This window comes from Euleptes europaea, chromosome 10 (genome assembly GCF_029931775.1).
Source record: "Euleptes europaea isolate rEulEur1 chromosome 10, rEulEur1.hap1, whole genome shotgun sequence".
Lineage (NCBI taxonomy): Eukaryota > Metazoa > Chordata > Lepidosauria > Squamata > Sphaerodactylidae > Euleptes > Euleptes europaea.
The window spans coordinates 80,613,797-80,631,924 of record NC_079321.1 but is presented as its reverse complement, the minus strand read 5'-3'; the positions used below and the strand labels follow the sequence as shown (position 1 = coordinate 80,631,924).

At 52.7% G+C, this 18,128-nt stretch overlaps 1 protein-coding gene across 1 annotated transcript in view; it reads left to right on the top strand.

Annotated features, from left to right (window-relative positions):
• Nucleotides 1-17,637, top strand: part of SGK1 (serum/glucocorticoid regulated kinase 1) — a 140,860-nt gene extending 123,223 nt beyond the window's left edge. Inside the window, exons 4-14 of the mRNA XM_056856410.1 lie at nucleotides 11,976-12,051; nucleotides 12,798-12,873; nucleotides 13,292-13,396; nucleotides 13,794-13,877; nucleotides 13,999-14,130; nucleotides 14,473-14,585; nucleotides 14,949-15,072; nucleotides 15,459-15,554; nucleotides 16,097-16,252; nucleotides 16,363-16,452; nucleotides 17,160-17,637. Coding sequence (XP_056712388.1) covers nucleotides 11,976-12,051; nucleotides 12,798-12,873; nucleotides 13,292-13,396; nucleotides 13,794-13,877; nucleotides 13,999-14,130; nucleotides 14,473-14,585; nucleotides 14,949-15,072; nucleotides 15,459-15,554; nucleotides 16,097-16,252; nucleotides 16,363-16,452; nucleotides 17,160-17,327 — 1,220 coding nt within the window. The 3' untranslated portion in view covers nucleotides 17,328-17,637. The remainder of the gene's footprint in view (nucleotides 1-11,975; nucleotides 12,052-12,797; nucleotides 12,874-13,291; nucleotides 13,397-13,793; nucleotides 13,878-13,998; nucleotides 14,131-14,472; nucleotides 14,586-14,948; nucleotides 15,073-15,458; nucleotides 15,555-16,096; nucleotides 16,253-16,362; nucleotides 16,453-17,159) is intronic.
• Nucleotides 17,638-18,128: the final 491 nt, after the last annotated feature.

The following is an 18,128-nucleotide window of genomic DNA, read 5'->3' as shown; positions in this document are numbered from 1 at the left end:
AAACTATATGTCCCATCTTCCCTTCGCAAAGAAGTATTGGGACTTGTACATGGGGCCAGGCTAGCGGGTCATTTTGGTTTCATAAAAACGCTTCACCTGGTTCGAAGGCAATTCTGGTGGCCCGGTATGAGATCTGATGTAGAGTTGTATGTGCGCAGCTGCCCCACCTGCGCCACAGCCAAGAAACGGATGGGAAAACCCCCGGGGCTTCTCAAACCGCTTGAGAACCCCTCCCGTCCCTGGGAAGTCATCGCCATGGATTTTATCACCGACCTACCTCCAAGTCGGGGGAAAACGGTTCTCTGGGTTATCACAGACCTCTTTTCCAAACAGGTTCATTTCGTTCCATGTGCAGGTCTTCCTTCAGCCCAGGGCTTAGCTAAACTGTTCATCACGCACGTCCTCAGGCTACACTCGATCCCGAGGAAGGTCCTCTCCGACCGGGGGGTCCAGTTTGTTGCCAAATTCTGGCGGGCTTTCCTAAAGTTAATGGGAGTGGAGGAACAGGGCCTTTCTTCCGCCTATCACCCCCAAACGGATGGTCAAACGGAACGAGTAAATGCGGTAGTAGAATGTTATTTGCGTTGCTATGTAAATTTCCACCAGGACGACTGGGTCGACCTGCTGCCATTTGCCGAATATGCGTACAACAATGCGCCTCATTCCTCTACCGGCTTTAGTCCCTTCCAAGTTATATACGGGACGGATTTTGGCCCTTTCGGTTCTGCCCCCGTCTCGCCAGAGCTCCAGTCTACCCCTGATCTTCAGGAGTGGATTCAGGTGGTTAAATCCACCTGGCCATGGTTGCTCAAAAATCTGGAAAGGGCAAAAAGCAAGTACAAGGAACAAGCAGACAAACACCGGTCTCCGGGATGGGAACTCAAGGTGGGGGAGCAAGTCTATCTGTCCACCAAAAACCTCCGCTCTCTTCGCCCCTGCAAAAAACTGAGCGACCGTTATGTAGGACCTTTCCCCATTACCAGAGTAATCAACGAGGTTACCGTGGAACTGAGTCTCCCTAAGACTCTCAAGGGAGTTCATCCAGTCTTCCATATAAGCCTTCTCAAACCTTATGTAGCAGCTCCCCAGTTCCACCCCCCTCCCGCTCATGAGATTCCTACCGTAGTAGGAGGGGATACTCATTTGGAAATATCCAAGGTTTTAGATTCCAAATGGAAGAAAGGGAAACTGTTTTACTTTGTTCGCTGGAAAAACCTTGGCTCCGCTCATGACGAATGGGTGGCCGCACCCCACATGGCAGCTCCTCGCTTGGTCCGAGAATTCCACCTCGCTTATCCCGATAAGCCTCGTCCTCTCGGAGGGGGGCCTTAAGGGGGGCAGAATGTGAGGGTCTCTGTCTTTGTGTCTCTGCTTTCCATCACCTGCGGTGTTATCAGTGAACTCGTAAAAGCAGTTCACACCTTCTGGTCTCAGGCGCCAGGCCTGATGGCCCATGTATCTTCCCCCCCGCTGTTCTTCCTGCCAGTACTCCCTCAGGCCGGTGCGGCCTTGGAAGTGTGATAGCCGCACCAGACTTCCTGGGATCCGTCTGATGTTTTGTATTATGCCAAGCTTGTAACTTCCCATAACAATAAGTGTGAACCCCAGTGCCCCAGTGCCCTGGAGTCAATATATTCTGTAAACCCGTATAGCCCCTCACTTGCAACTTTCTACCTGTGCCTGTCTCATCTCCTGAAGGCTTCAATAAATCTATTGTTTCTGTATCAACGTCTGAGCAACTGATTTGGAGAAGCAACCTCAGAGAGGGGGATCTCTCACATTAGGGCTGTTTAGCTTGGAAAGAAGGCGACTGAGGGGAGAAGTTTTGCATGGTATGGAGAGTGGATAATACTAGAACGCAGGGTCATCTGCTGAAGCTGGAGGGTGAGAGATTCAAATCTGATAAAAGGAAGCATTTCTTCACACAACACATCGTTAAATTGTGAAACTCCCTGCCCCAGGATGTGGTGATGGCTGCCAACTTGGAAGGCTTTGAGAGGGGAGTGGACATGTCATGGAGAAGAGGATTATTCATGGCTACTAGTTAAAATGGATACTAGTCAAGATGCATACCTATTCTGTCCAGGATCACAGGAGCATGCAGAATATATTACGTTCTGTGGAACACAGGCAGGATGGTGCTGCTGCAGTCGTCTTGTTTGTGGGCTTCCTGGAGGCACCTGGTTGGCCAGTAGGGCCTTTCTTATGTTCTAAGCCCTTTCCTCTGAAGCATCCAGTAAAATCAGCTAAAGTATTTTGCTTTTGCTAAAGCTTTTTGTAAACATTTGAGAGACAGACTCTTCATGTTGCCACAGTCCCAGTTAGCTCTATGGGGAGCCATATTTGTATGTAATTAAAGCCAAAGTGAAGGTGGCTCTGACACCCTGCATAAGAGGGGGCACTGGTAAAATGGTCTGCCCATGGAGGCTCATGAACCCCATTCGATTCCAGAATGCTCTAGGGAAGGGTGGTTGGATTCCAAATATGTGTTCTGTTGAAGCTGCAATGGAATTGTGGAACACGCAGCACCTTGAAGCGATCAACAGGATTGCCCCTCATCAACCTCTCCTGCCCTTGGGACATAACCCAGCCCCCTGGTTTACTATGGGTGATCTAAAGAGGGTTGGGAGACGTCTAAAGTGGCATGGGTGGAGAAATCGTACTTCCGGTGAGGTTTTATGGCTGAGTGGGGATCTTAACCCAGATTTCCCTAGTGCTAGTCCAACCATTATACCATACTATACGGGTTTTTTTTAGTGAGCAACATGTTTACAGTCACTTTTTCATCCCAGTCCTAGCACATTATCAAACTAAGTCCTTTGAAAGCCTGTCCTTCTAAGTAAATATTACTTGAATGACTACATTTGTATTTCTTTTGTTTCAGATTTCCTGCTGTTTGTCCCATTTTCAATTGGTGCCCATGAATATACAAATAAGTAATTTAAATAACCTAGCCAGATTAAGAATTTGATATCCAAGAAAACTGAACCAAAAGCCATTCACTTAAGGAAATGGAATCTCCTTGTAAAATAAATTTTTTCTCACTGGCTACCAACAACCATCAAAAAGAAAACTTTGGAATGAAAGTGGAAAAATCTTAATAAGAAACATTGTTTTCAAATATGTTTTAACTAAAGGTCAAATCCATGAAGAAATGCTGTAATTTTCCATGCAGGGGAATTGCTTTTTTCTAGTCTAACTGCCAGTCGCTTTATGATCCTGCTTCTCTAATGTCCTGTATTAAAGCTTCTTATTGGCAATGCTGTAAATCTGCTATATGCCTAGAAGAAAAGTGAAATAAAAGAGGGCCCGGATGTATGTTGGGAGAATGCAACACTCAGATCATGGGAGCTTCCTCAGCGGGGCATCTCCAAAAGATGTCTGTCAACCGCAAGCTCGGCAGTGGCCACAAGCCAAAAAGGTCAAGGGCCCGCTGATTTCTGTGGGTCCAAGTAAACATACCTAATTTTCATTTTAGATGGTGGCCGTTATATGGAAATAAGTTCCACAGATTTCAGAAAGATTTACTTCCACATAAAGTGTGTTTGGGACTACGGCATAGGCATAAATACATTTATGCAGAAATAAATTATTCTGCCATCCTGCTTCCATATAATAGGACCAGTTCAGCAAACAAACAAACAAACAAAAACCCTCAGAAGAAGATCCTGTGAAAGCAAATTAATAGGAAGTTACTCATGATTGAGTTCTAAGTTTTTAAGGTTGGATATCTTGATAAAATACCAAATTGGTTTTAAGATTAGATCCTTTAGGAAAGTAAATTTTTGCAGAAAACAAATTCCTCACTCATGTCCATGTAATGTGTTTAGGCTAGAGTCTGCACATGGTTAAACCTGTTATTTTGATTTAATTAGATTATGGTTAAGATTGATCTTTTTGGAGGGATTCGGTCTTCAAGCCTGTGAGAGACAGACTGTATGTGAAATTAAATTATAAGGGAAGAGATGACAGGTGCAGGCCAGTCCTTAGAAACCATGATTAGATCACTTGGTTCTATTTGCTACGCAAAAGGTATCAGACATGCATCTTTAGCAGAGGCCACTGAGGAATTCCCCCCAGCCTGCCCAGAATTTTTAGAACATAGAATTTTTAGAATAGCACAGAGACAGATTGTTACACGCAACCAAACTGGCACTCATCTTGGTGCCAAGTTAATCTGCTAGTAGGAATGCTATCTGTTGTGGCAATTTTCTGCAGAAGGATCCCCTATTTCAATTCCTGGGTGCTACCTTCACAAAGCAGGAATGCACAGAATCCAGCGTAAAAAAAATTAAGATTTCAGTCCTTCAAATTACCCACACTAAAAAGGAAGTCATTATATAATTCAAAGTAAACCTGCTTAGCACCACGGTAGTAAGATTTTCAATATTATGTCAGAAAATGTAAATCGCTAGAATTGCAATATCTTCTTTTATTAAAATCTGGAAATATGTCTTACAAATGCAACACTGTATGAAAGGCAGGTTAAATTTTTAATGAGCAGGATATCATTATTCCATAAACCAACAAACTATTTCCTGTATTCATCCTCTACTTCATGTTTCAAGCCAGTCCAAATGGTAAGGAACGTGTGTGGACTAGACATTTGTTACCACAAATCCTCACCATTTGGACTCTGGCATCTCTGCTTGAAAGCCTGGCTTTTTGGCCCTGAGGCCATCAGTACAGCATCAGTACCAAGTGGGATCCACAGGAGACTCGGGAGGATTCCCCCTCCCCACCTCCACTTGTCCACTTGTCCGGCCATATGCACCAACCAGCCCACCTGCTTGCCCAGTGCAGTGCAGTCACCTCCGCCTGCCTGGCTCATACAGGTGGGGGAGGGGCAAAAGCCTCCACTGCCACCCACTTTTTCTTCTCTCCTACCTGCCTGGCGCATGCAGCAGTGCAATGGCCTGCCTCTTCCTTTTCCAAAATGGGGACTGAGATCTCATGATATAAAACCATGACAGCTTCCCCCACACACACACCCTTAAAAAAACAGTTTTCTTTTTTTTGGGGGGGAGGGGGTCTTTCTGCAAACCTGGGAGGGGGGGGAAGTCCCCAGAAATATTTCTCTGTCCATCTGGTCCCATTCTTTGGGCTTTTCTATCCTCAGGTTCAGAATTAGATGCCTTGTTTTGTGAGTCCAGAAATTCCACCAAGTGCTGGGAATCCCCAATGCAGCAATCAGCAAACTGCAGCCTAAGCATTTATTTACTGGTGTGCAAAGTCTTAGCATGAAGCCATAAGTCGCTAAGGGAACTCAGAGAGATCTGATTTCCCAGCAACTGTAGTGGCTACAGGAAGTGGGGAGCGGAAAGAATGTTGCAAGAAGGGATTGTTCTGCTTTACAGGACCTCAACCGTACTCTCCCACCCTCCCTTGTCCCCCTCTCCCCCACCTGCAACATGGGGATAACTACGTAGGCTGTCATAAGCCACTTACAATCTCAGCCGTACAACTGTTTTACTTTGACAGTATCTGGGTACTCTGGTGTCAGCCTAAACTACCTCACAGGGTTGTTGTGATAAAATTAAGGAAGCCAGAAGTATGCAAGTATGCAAGCCTAAAGTCCTTGGAAGAACAAGAAGTTGAAATGTAATAGATAAGATGCATCCCTCAGCAACACGCTCCCCGCCTTCTTCAACTTGGGGTTAATAATATGGGACCATTTGTTTTATTCTGGGAGGCATCTGAGCAACCCGTGATCAGCAGAGCGAGAGGGGGGGGGGATCCAGCACCGCCTCCAGGTACCTGTATAGACGCACCTGCTGGGCACGCAGGTAGCTCCCTGTCCGCATCCTGGCATTTCTACGTAAAAGGCGGACAGGTCTCCTTCCTTCCTTCCTTCACGTGGCCGAGCTGGGACTACGCAGAGTCCAGGGCGGGGCCCGCGCCTACTCCCGAGGAGGGAGGCAGGGAGGGAGGGCTGCCCGAGCCGGAGGGACTGAGCCCCCCCCTCCCCCCCCCGGCCGCTACCTGCGGGCCCCTCCGGGCCGGACCGCCTCTCTCTCGCCACGGGGGGGGAAGGGGGGGCGGAGTCCCCGTTTCAGCCAGGGTCGAGGGGGGGGGCTCTGCCGCGTGCGCCCCCCGCCCGGTTCGCTCCCGGCCGCAACGGGGCGGAGAGGAGAGGAGGAGGAGGGGGGGGCCCGAGCGACCCGCGCCGCGCTCGCCCTTTTGGGCCCCTCCAGATGCGCACGGCCGCCCCGACCCCCCCCCCCCCAGGCCCTGCGGAAGGCCGGCTGCTCCCTCCCCCCTCCCGGGGGTTTGCTTGCGCCCCCCAGGCTGGAGCTGGAGGAGGGGCCCCCTCGGAGGGGGGAGGGGAGTCGAGGGGCCCCTCTCATCCAGGGAGGGGGGGGCTGCGGGGTCTCCAGGCCAGACCCGCCAGTTTCAGAAGGGGGGCAGCTGCCCCCCTCCCTCCTTCCCTCCCTCCCCCCCCCAACGGGCGACGTCAGAGTGGTCCCAGGGGGCGCTCATTCAGGAGGCCCGGGTGGGGGGGCTGCGGCACTGGGGGTGGGGGTGGGGGGCAATGATAAGAGAGGGGTGGGGACACACCACGACGGGCCAGACCCCCCCTCTTTGCCTTGGAGAGTGGGGGGGGGCACTGCGCCCGGTCCTCCCCTCCCCCCAGGAAAGGCAGAGGGAGCAACCGGCGCCCCTCCCCCCCGTCCCCGGGCCATAGGGCGGACTGGGGAGGGGAGGGGTGGGGGGGGCTTATGGCTGAGCCCGGACCTCTCCCCCCCCAGCCGAGCAGGGGGAGCCGCCGCGGGGTGGGGGTGGGCTTCCGGCCCTCAGGACCCCCCCAACGCAGCTCAAAGGAGAGGACCGGAAGTGGGGCCGGCGGGGGGGCGGGGAGAGGAGAGCGGAGGGAGGTGCCCCCCCCGTCCCCCCCAGGAGCGGCTTCCGGCACCGCTGTGACGTCGAACCCCCCCCCAACACCCGCGGGAGGGAGGGAGGGACGGAGGCTTCCCGGGGGGGCGGTGGGGGGGTCTTTGCTCCTGTCCGATTCTTCTGAACTCGGCGCGGGGGGGGGCGCGGGGGGGTCTCATGGCTGAGACGAGCGGCGCCTGGAGAGAACGGAGGAGGGGGGGCGGCGGCCCCCAGACATGGACCCCCCCACCCACCCCCCCCACCGCTGGCGCGTTGCTGCCCTCCGCCTTCCGGGCGGGGGTCCCCGGGGCCCCCACACTCTGGGGGCCCCCCGCCGGCTGCACAGAGGCCAGGGAGGGGGGGGCGGGGGGGTCAAAGCTACAGGGAGGGAGGGAGGGAGGGAGTCCCGTGGGAGCCGCCCGGGCAGCCGGCCGGGGGCTTTTCCCCTGCTGCCCCCCCCCTCTTTTCTTTTAACGCCCCACCGGGTGTGGCAAGAAAAGGGTCGGCGGCAGAGCTGCATCGTTTCAGGCGCACCGAGGGGCCTGCGGACGACCCTTGCCAGCTGCTGCGGCCTCTGCCACCGTCATGTGCCCCAGACACAGCTGCAGAAAAATGCCCCCCACCTCCCCCCCCCTCCCGTGGTGAGAAGGGCTGACAAGCTGCAGCCGACTTGAGGGTGACCCGGTAGGGTTTTCGACACACGAGACTAATTCTGTTAAAACCTTTTCAGTTGACAAGAGGAGGTGACCAGGGGCCACCAGAGCACGCGAGGAAGCCACCCTCCTTCCCACCAGATCTTCCCGGAAGGGGTGAACTTCACCTCTGCTGGGAAGGGCCCCACATCCCGTAATGATCGGGCTCTGCATCCTTTTGTGCTCATCCCTGTCTCTGCCAAACATGGCTTCGGCGGAGGAACAGGCCATAGAATTAGACACTTGGATCTCAGGTACTGCCCCAGGCTGTCGTTATTTTCCATAGGAAGAAGCAAGGGGGAATCCGTGGGACACACAGGAGAGGCAGCAGCAAGGTCTCATGAGGCGTTACCCAGCAGGAAGAGAGAAGTGAACAGGAATCTCATGGCTCCTTAAAGACTACCAGGTTTTTGTTCTCACCGACACCTCCTCCTTGTAGTCCCCCAAACTGTACCTGAGTAAAAAAACTTGTTTGTCTTTAAAGTGCCACAGTACACCTGTTTGTCAATGTATGTGTGTCTTGACCTGTAGCTGACTAACACAGCTCCTCCTTTGGAATTATTACCAAGAGGGGGAAAAATACCTACGAAGCTGCTTTCAGCTATCATGTAACAGTTGTGGACTTCAGCGGTACCCAAGGAAGGAAGACTTGGCGCCTGCAAAGGGCCCTGATGGTGTGGTGGGGGGGGATGGTTCAAACTGTTCATGGAAGGCACAGAGGAGCGAGAACTGTAGCAGAGCGTGCACAATAGGGGAAGTTGTGTGTTGTCTTGGCACACTACTTTAGCATGTGCTGCTACTGAGGTTTACAGTGCCACGGTTGCCAGAAGCTCCAGGGAACCGCCCCACAGCTCTTGCAGAGTAAGATACCTCTAGGGAAACGGGAAAGGCAGGAATGGGGAACAAACCTTTTCAGAAACTTGGATAGCTCGTTATTTCAGAGTTGTTTCCCTGGGGGAGATTTTTTTTTAATGAATGATGGAAGTTAACGTGTTTTCAGTAAGTGCACAGTCTCAGTAGCATTTTGATTTGGGTTAACCAAAATGCAAAATTTGCAATCTCGCTTCCGCAAAATAACGGGCTGGACTGGAGGGTGACGGGGAAGCAGCGTTTGACGCACAGGAAGGTGGTCCTTCCTATTGCTATTAGTCCAGTGCTGCTTTCTGTTCTGTTTCGTAATGCAGGCAGGTCATTTGAATCAACCCCAGAGTTTGCAAAGCATTATTGCAAAATGTTGACTTGCTCATGTGCAAAGGGAAAATTTATGAACAGAGTCCAGCGTACCCTGGTAGGCCTTGTGCGGTGACTGAGACATAACAAAGGACCCCAAATGTATTCCCAGGCCCATTCAAAGTAATTAAACAAACAAACAAACAAAAAACTCACTAAGGGCAAAAGTCACAGGGTGTACAATTCCAATTAAATCCCACAGAATCTGGCCTAAAATAAGCAGATGCTTTCAGGCCCTGCAGCACCTTTCACTTTAATAGGACACAGTCTGGATTAATGATTCCATCTAGCCTATGGCAAAAACGTGGGGTTTGGTCGGGCTTTCCTGGGGAATCTAGAAAGCCCACGTCCCAACTTGGCTACATTCAAAATGCCATTTTTAGCCAAATTAATACGCATGCAACCTGCTGGCCTCTCATTGATGACCAACGCTGGAGGAGGGTGTGGAATGAAAGTTGGGCTACATTTGTGTTGCATTTTCAATGGTGTGGAATGTAAGGAGTTTGGAGTGTGGTCAGTCAGTAACAATGAAACCGGCATGCAGCCCCCCTCCCCCCCCCACACACACACACACACCAGCACAGACCAGTGCTGTGGATGAGGGAATGTGATGGGGTCCCAATGTCACCTCTTTTGCCCTTCCCACCCCCAGGTTCACGGGGACTGCGTGACCCTCCTTTGCGTGCAGCCTGCTCTTTAGGTCACCACTGGGAGGTGTCCAGGCCAACTCCGTTCCTAAACAAACCTCACGTGTTCCACAAGGCTTAGAAATAAATAAATAACAGCCCACTTTGGGCACACTGTGTTCTCAAGCTATTATGCAAATAACAAAAATATGAATTGGAGGCTGAGTCAACTCCCCCCCCCCACCCCGCACAGTTGCTTTTGCACACATGGAGATTTCCAACATGTCCTTTCATCAGAGGACACCGGGTGGGTTTTGTGCCCAAGGTTTTAAGAAGGTGTTTTCAGAAATATTCCGGCCAGCCAGATCCATTGCAAGGTCGTCCGGTGGCCTCGAGGCCACATTTGTTAGTTGAACTGAGAAGCCAGGAAATCCCCTCCCTGAGTCACTCCCTGCAGTTCACGGAAGGAGAGGCCGTCACCTTTATCCGCCTTCATCCCAGGCGACCAGAGGCTGCTTGAGCCGCCCAGCGATCCTTTCTTTTGGAGCGCTCTCTCCATCGTTGGCGTGCCTGCTTGTGCCACTGAGGCGCCAACTGCAAACTGACCTATGCAGATCTGACCTGAAGAAGGACCTCCTGAAAGCTGCAAGGACTGGGGGGCGGTGGGGGAGCTGTTAATTCTAGCGGGGATTTGGGTAAGAAACTCGGCCGTTCCTCCAAAAGTGATGCTTTGCTGCTTTACGGGTGCGCTACTCGAGGGCCGCCATCCACAAGGAGCTGGCAAATTGTCCTGGTCATTATCAAGCCTGGATGAATGGAAATTTAAGTGCCAGTGGTTGCTTCAGCCCCCCCCCCTCCGCCCCCATCCCAGAAGATGCCTCCCTCGGGTGAAGGACACCTTCCAGACAGCTGGGGACGGCTGCCAGCGGACCTGGCCGAAGCGCCTCTGGCCGAGCTGTCCGTCCTGGGGTGGAGGGGGGGCTCCTGCGGCACACTTGCTTGGAAGTGCTTGGGGGAGGGAAAGGGGGGGTTGAGAGGGACACGGAGTCCTACATTAGACTGGCCATCTCTGAGGCAGCCTGATGGCATTTACTCCAGAGTAGTACTGTTGAAATCCAACTTTAGAGCAGGCCAGTTGATTTCCAGGACCCCCCAGCGCCTCTGCCGTACAACCATTTCTGGGTGACTGTGCGTAAGGGAAACCAAACGCAGGCACAAGACTTTCCGTCCGTTTACTCAGACGTAAATCACGCCGACTTTACACGGGAATTATTGCCGGACGTGTTCCCGGCCGCCCGGCATTCACGCCCAGACAGGTGACCTGGACTGGGGTTCCCTTGCTATTTCGAGCCAGCTCCGCCACCAAGCCCCACGAAGAGTGCTGTGGGGCTGGGCAGCCGGCGCGCTGGCTCGTGCAATGCCCCCCCGGTTCCAAGCGAAGGGGAGGGTGGGGGCGGGGACCCCCGAAGCCCTCGGACCCCCGTCCCTGGCGCTGGGGGGGGGGGGTTCTCTCGGAGAAGGGAAGCACTCGGCACGTGCTCAGAAACACCCGTTTCCAGCGTTCCCTGGCTGTGGGGGCCCGTGGCCGCCGTTTAGCAGCGGTGACCGGGCGGGTTTGGCCGGGCGAGGAACGGATCCCCCCCCCCCCGTCTCCGAAGCCTCTGGTCGAAACGGGGGGGGGGATCCGGTCTCTGAGTAAAGGGGCCGCGGTGGGGGGCTGGGAAGGAGGGGGCGGGGCGGTTTGGAGCGAAACGCCGTGACACGCGTGTCTCCCACAGGACTGGGGAGCCGGGGGGGGGGAAGGAACCCCCACTGCCGGGGCAGCCCGCCCCCCCCGACCCACTCCCCCTCCCCACCGGGAGTGTTTTGTTCCGGGTGTTTCTGCGCGGCCCGTTCGGGGGGATCCTGGGGGGCGCCCCCCACCCACCCCGCCCACCCCCGCCCCCCCGGCGCCCTGCTCGAGCGCCTCGCTGCAGCAGGAGAGGGCGGGGCGGGGCGGGGGGGCCGGCGGGGCAGGCGCCGAGTTGCCCGGCAGGAACTGGCCTCGACGGGGCTCCTCCTGGCGACAGGGCGGGCGGGGCGGGAAGGCTGCGGGCGCCAGGAGGGGCGAGGCGGGCCTCGGGAAACCCCCCCCCTTCCGCCGCCTCCTCCTCCTCCGCCGCCGCCGCCGCCGCCTTGTTCTGCCGCCGCTCCTCCTCCCCTCCCCGTCCATCCTCCCCTCCCCTCCCTCCCTCCCCCCCGGCGGGGCCGGCCTATAAAGCGGCGGGGCGGGCGAGGAGCCGGCGGAGTGGCGGCGGGTGTCGTCGGGGCGCGGAGCTGCGCGGGCCATGACCGTCCGGACGGGCGCCTCGGGGCCGCCGCTCGCCTCTGCCAGGATGCGGGGCCTGCTGGCCCTCCTCGCCGGTGAGGGCCGCGCGGGGAGACACGGGCCGGGCCGGGCCGGGCCGGGAAGGGCTCGGGGGGGGGGGAGGCCCCAAGGCGCGCCGGGGGTCGGGGGAGCCCGGTCGGCGGCCGCACTAACCCCCTCCCCCCCCCGCCCTCCCTTGTCTTGCAGCCTTCCTGAAGCAGAGGCGGCTGGGGCTGCACGACCTCCTCCAGAAGATCGCCACCACCTCCTACGCCGACAAGCAGTAAGCCCGGCTCTCCCTCGGGGGGGTGTGTGTTTGGGGGGGGGGCGATGCGGGACCCGTTCCGGGCGGCCCCGCGAGGGTGCCCGGGGCGTTCGGGGCCCCCCTCGGGGACTGGCTTCCGCCTGCCCGCCCAGCTGTGCCCGGCTGCCCGGCGCGCGGAGGGGCTCCGGCGACGGGCGGGCGCGGTCGGTCCGCGTTGCTCCCCTCCTCGGCCCCGGCGGGCCCCTGCGGGTCCAGACGGCCTCTTCCTCCGAGACACCCCCGCCCCACCCCCGCCCCCCTTGCGCCTGGCCTTGCATGTCGGGGGGGGGGGGCCCGCACTGCGCGGACTCGGAAGGGGCGACGCGCGGCAGCGGCCCCCCGCCCGCCCGCCCGCCCGCCCCGTCGCCCGCCTGGCGAAGACCATGCGGGCAGCGCGCCCTCGGCAAGGCCGCTCCGGCCCCTCCGGCGGGCAGCTGGACAAGGCGGTCCGGGAGCGCCGCCGCCTCCTTGGGAGGGAGCAGCCCCTCCGCGGAGCCCCCGCCCCCGCCCACCCACTGAGAGGCACGCGCTGGCCTCGCCGCCCTGCCCCCCCCCGGGGGCCCCCCCGCCCCCCGGCAGGCGAGAGGCAGCGGCCGGCCTGAGACCCTCCGGGACGCCCGGGCCGGGCGCGCCCCCCAGCGGAGAGAGGCCGTTCTGCTCGCCTTGCGCCGTCGGGCTAACCACAGGGACGCCCTGTCTTGCCTTGCCTTGCCTTGTCTCTGCAGCCCTGACGTGCAGTCCATCTTGAAGATCTCCCAGCCTCAAGAGCCGGGCCTGATGAATGCCCATCCTTCCCCTCCGGTAAGTAGCTTTTCTTCCATGCAGCCTTTTTTCAGAGAAGACTTTACCGTGCCAGAAACAGAAGCAGGTTTTACTACGACATTGATGCGGATTTGTCTGATACGGGATGCTTTTCCATTTGGGAATCCATGCCTAGAAGGGAGCAAGCACACCGTGGGGGGGGGGGGGGATACAAAGTATTATTGTAAAGAAGGAATTCTTTGGCTAAACCTTCCCGTGTCAACTTACAAGTTTTGTCCTTGGCCCTGCGACATAAATACGCAAGCTATTATAATGCAATCCTTTTGTTCCATGCACAATTAATGATAAGATTAATTTTTGAAAAACATTATTTAGTTACATTCACCCCCCCCCTTTTTTTTTTTTTTACAAGTAGTGACCTTCTTTCTTTCTCTGCTGTTCTTGTCCACCACTGCAGCCCAGCCCATCGCAGCAGATCAATCTCGGCCCTTCTTCCAACCCACATGCTAAACCATCAGATTTCCATTTCCTGAAAGTTATTGGAAAAGGCAGTTTTGGGAAGGTAGGCCTTTATTTCCACGTGGTCCATTTGCTTGTGACTGTCAGGGCTGTGGGTGTTCGGTCTTTTTGATAACTGGGTGGTTTTTTTGTTTTAGCAAAATAGCTTTTGTCTCATGGTTATTCTTAAAAGAGCTTGGATGGAATCTCTCTTGAAAGTGAACTTAAAAAAACAACAACTATGCTATGGAGCCAGTGTTTTTGAAGCGCCGGGCTCAGAGGGATTTGACAGCTCTGTCGACCAGCCCTTTGCCTAAAGGCTCTGCTCTCCACCCATTGTGTAGATTCAGCTTCTTGCACTGTCTAACAAGAGGCCCTGTGTTTCTTTGGCCAGAGCCACCTGTGTCTTAACTCCCTTGCAGGGACAACTCCTAAGCAATTAAACATGTGATCTCTTGTAGGTCCTTCTGGCAAGGCATAAGGCAGAGGAGCAATTCTACGCAGTGAAAGTACTTCAGAAGAAAGCAATCCTGAAAAAGAAAGAGGTAAGCCGGGGTGCATCCCATCTGCAGTGACACACCGAAACAAGAGCGTAATGATGGTAAACTGGCTGCTGCGTTGTTGAATACTGACTGACGGGTGTTTCCCCCCTAACCCTATTTTCAGGAGAAGCACATAATGTCAGAACGCAATGTCTTACTCAAGAACGTGAAGCACCCTTTCCTAGTAGGACTCCATTTTTCTTTCCAGACTGCAGACAAACTGTACTTTGTACTCGACTACATCAACGGTGGCGAGGTAAGCAGACAGCGCCTGGGGATCGTGTGGGGTCGTATCCAAAGACCATTCCTCTCAAAAATCCCCTTTCCCCTAAAGTTTGGTTTGCCATATGGACCAAATGTCCTGTTGTGTTTCTTCCCATGAAGTTTGAAAGGCAGCTCTGGGGTGGAGTTACTAAAATTGGTGTCTCTTGCCTGCCACCATCTAATAGCAGGAAGTGGTCAGAGCTTTGCTAGGCTATTTCCTACCATTGTTCTCTTTAGTCTTATATGATGAGTTTAATCAAAGCATTGTTAAAAGTTTTTGGCATTGGTAACAGTATCTTTCTCTCCTCCCCCCCCCCCCCTTTGTTTCTTGCAGTTGTTTTATCATCTCCAGAGGGAACGTTGCTTCTTAGAACCAAGAGCCCGTTTTTATGCTGCTGAAATAGCCAGTGCCCTGGGTTACCTGCATTCCTTGAATATTGTTTATCGGTAAGCAAAGCACGTGGTTCCAAACAAGCATGATTTTTGTAGGAAGGCACTGAGAAAACTGATTTATGAATGGTCTAGAACCCTGTGGGTTGGACTACCCAGACACCAACCGTGGGTGCTTGGATCATTGCGATACGGGGTTCTAAAGACTTTCTTTTCTGGGTTATGGATTAGAACCAGTAGAGGAGCCTCACTTTTGTGCATGGAAAGAATTCCAAAAGTGGGTAGTTTTGAGGACTAAACCTTCAAAGAGACAAGTTGTACCTTACAAAATAGTACAGAAGTACATTACTTAGAATAAAAACAGTAAGAGTTGAGACTGACTAGCCAACACTTTTTATTTATTTTCTTCTTTTGCTGCAGGGACTTGAAGCCAGAGAACATTTTGCTTGACTCTCAGGGCCACATTGTCCTGACTGACTTTGGCCTCTGCAAAGAGAACATAGAGCACAATGGCACAACTTCCACATTTTGTGGCACCCCTGAGGTAAGTCTGAGTTCCTCTTGTTAAAGTGACAGTGATGAATTGGGTCCAGAGTGCATGGCAAGAGGAGGAATTTCCCAAATGAGGCGAGGGGACAGTCTGTAACTGTTTAGGTGAATTTTGATTTATGAGACACGATGACAACGGAAGATCCTTCAGACGTGGATCCTTTTGAGTTCAGCAAGTGACAGCTGTTCTCTAGGAACTACTGTCAAAACAAGCTGTTTGTACTCCGAGTGTCCTCTCAGGGCTTCTGGGCTGGTTCTCAGTCCCTCTTTGCAGGTTCTTCTATATGGAGCATTTAAAGTACAGGGGCTGAAGATCAGGCTTCATCTTTTGTGGCATCCTATTTGGTCTAATGCTTCCATTCCTGCTTTACTTTGCAATAGTACCTTGCCCCTGAAGTCCTTCACAAGCAACCGTATGACCGGACTGTTGATTGGTGGTGCCTAGGAGCAGTTTTGTTTGAGATGCTTTATGGACTGGTGAGTTTAAACAGATTATATAAGCACGCCAGTAGAGTTTGCTTCTGTACTAACCAACCATGACAAGTGGCACCGCTGAAGTTGGGTTGGAAATTCACTGTTGATTTCAGTGGATCCAGATTTGTCTGTGTTACTCTTGTGGCTTGAGAAAAAACAAATGCAGTGCAATTAAGCACATTATTGGGTGGTTGTTATGGGTGCTTTCATCACTGTGGCCCTTTCATGTGTGTCTCAAGGGCATTAGAAACCCCCCCCCCCCGGGTATTGTCATAGCGCAGCAAAGCAGGCATTTGGGAGTCGGTATGGCGTAGCGGTGTTGAACTAGGACTCTGGTTCAAATTCCCGCTCAGTCGTGAAGTTCACACGGTGAGGAATTGGGCAAGTCAGTCTATCACAGCCTAACCTGTTTAACAGAGTCATTATGAAAATAAATGGGAAACCTACGTTTGCTGCCCTGGGCTTCTTAGGGGGAAGGGTGCAGTAATATGACAGTTAATTTTATGTATTTAATATTTCTTTACTTTTCCCTCTCCTCTTTACAGCCTCCATTCTACAGTAGAAACACTGCAGAAATGTACGACAACATCTTGAACAAACCTCTGCAGCTGAAGCCGAACATCTCCAACTCTGCTCGACACCTTTTGGAAGGTCTTTTGCAAAAGGACAGAACTAAGAGGCTGGGGGCCAAGGAAGATTTTGTAAGTATTAACCTTGGGGAGTTTGGGGGGGGGTAGGAAAAAGGCTGGAGTGTGCCAGTCGTCTTCAATTACTCTTGTCTCAGTTGATCTAATTTCCGCTTCCTCAACAGATGGAGATTAAGAATCACATATTCTTCTCCCCAATTAACTGGGATGATCTCATTAATAAGAAGATTACACCCCCTTTTAACCCCAATGTGGTAAGTATTGCTTCTAATTATAGGCTGTTTGAGGTTCTATTTATATTGCAGTGCTCAAGTTTGAAGATAAAAATAATCAACAGTTCACTTGGTAGTGTGTACGTATAATCGGGGTGATCCTGAATAAGCAATCAAACAGGTGTCCACTTTAAAAAGGCTTTTTCCGCTTGTTCAGGGAGGAAGCGTGCAGGCTGGAAACCTCGTTTACTCCAAATGCACCTTTCTTTTATAACCAGTTGTGTTTTTCAAGTTCAAGGCAACACCATTGTCCTCACTGCATTTCACCTTCCAGCAAAGGAGGTTGAGTGTTGGGGGGCTAATAACCCTGATCAGAAACCCTTGTACTTGAATTTCAATTGGGTTTCCTTCATTAGAAGTCCAAAGCTGAGATCAAATTGAGCTCTGTCATCCCCATTGAATCCCACCAGGGCCCAAGTTCAATAATTATGCACGCTGGCCACGGGCTCTCTAAAATGGACTTTGGGGAAGTTGATGTGGAGATTGTCACAATATGCCATCACCGCAGAGTACTTGGCGCTTGATCTTGTTGTGGTACGGAACTAGGGCTAGGGTGGTAGTGAAAGGAAACACGATGTTTCCTTTTAAAACAGGGCATGACCAGATGTGTAAAAGAAGGTTCTCAAGGATAGTCTCCTACCCCACTTTCAGTCAAGAACAGGACTGAGCATTCTCTCCTTTTCTTACAGAGCGGCCCCAACGACCTGCGGCACTTTGACCCCGAGTTTACCGAGGAGCCGGTCCCCAACTCCATTGGCCAGTCGCCAGACAGCATCCTCATCACTGCCAGTGTCAAGGAGGCCACGGATGCTTTTCTTGGCTTCTCCTATGCACCCCCCATGGATTCTTTCTTATGAATCTTTCGTTGTCATGGTTATTTTTTAATTGTGACCCTTTTGTTGGCCTTCTGGTTAAGCTGACAGTTGTCCAGTCATCTTGAAAAAGGAAAATTTTGCACATCTTTCCGCTGTGGCAGTTTTGCAGCCTTAATTTCAACGATAACTGTTTGCTGGAAGCTTTTTTTTGGGTTTCATTACTGTTGCTGTCGTTTGGAAGAGCACACCTAACTCCTTTGAATGAACTTGCAAACATTTCACTTCTGGTTCTTCCCACCCACCAAAGTGGTGCTATCTCTTTTGGAAGCTGAAGCAGGAAGGGAAAGCAACGGCTGCCGTAGACCTGCCGTAGATTGTAAGCATAAGAACACGCTGTGTGGTTTTATGTTTTTTTGGAGAAAATGTTCTGAAAAGCCTTGGTTGAAGGTCTTTCTGGATGTGATAAGAATTTTACGGAATGTGCCTTTTTTCTGATGAGATCTTGTGAGCTCCTAGTGCTTTTCCTGTCACCAGAGTGTTCCTTGAGTTGCATGCGTGTATGTGGGGGGTTTGCTATGTGGACAATGGTATGAGTGTGTGGTATGCACAATTTGCTGATGGACTTGGTTCAGAAGCGTCAAGTGTGACACTCGCAGGACATTACAATGTGGGGCATTGTTTGTTACCTTCCATATTTGGAAGACGATAAATTAATAAGTGTAGATAAATGATTTTTTAATGTAAAAACTGTACAGTTAATAATTAAAACTATCAAGATGGGCTTTGACAATGTATCCAAAATGCTTGAAGAAAGCATTGCTGCTATGGAAAAATATATAAATA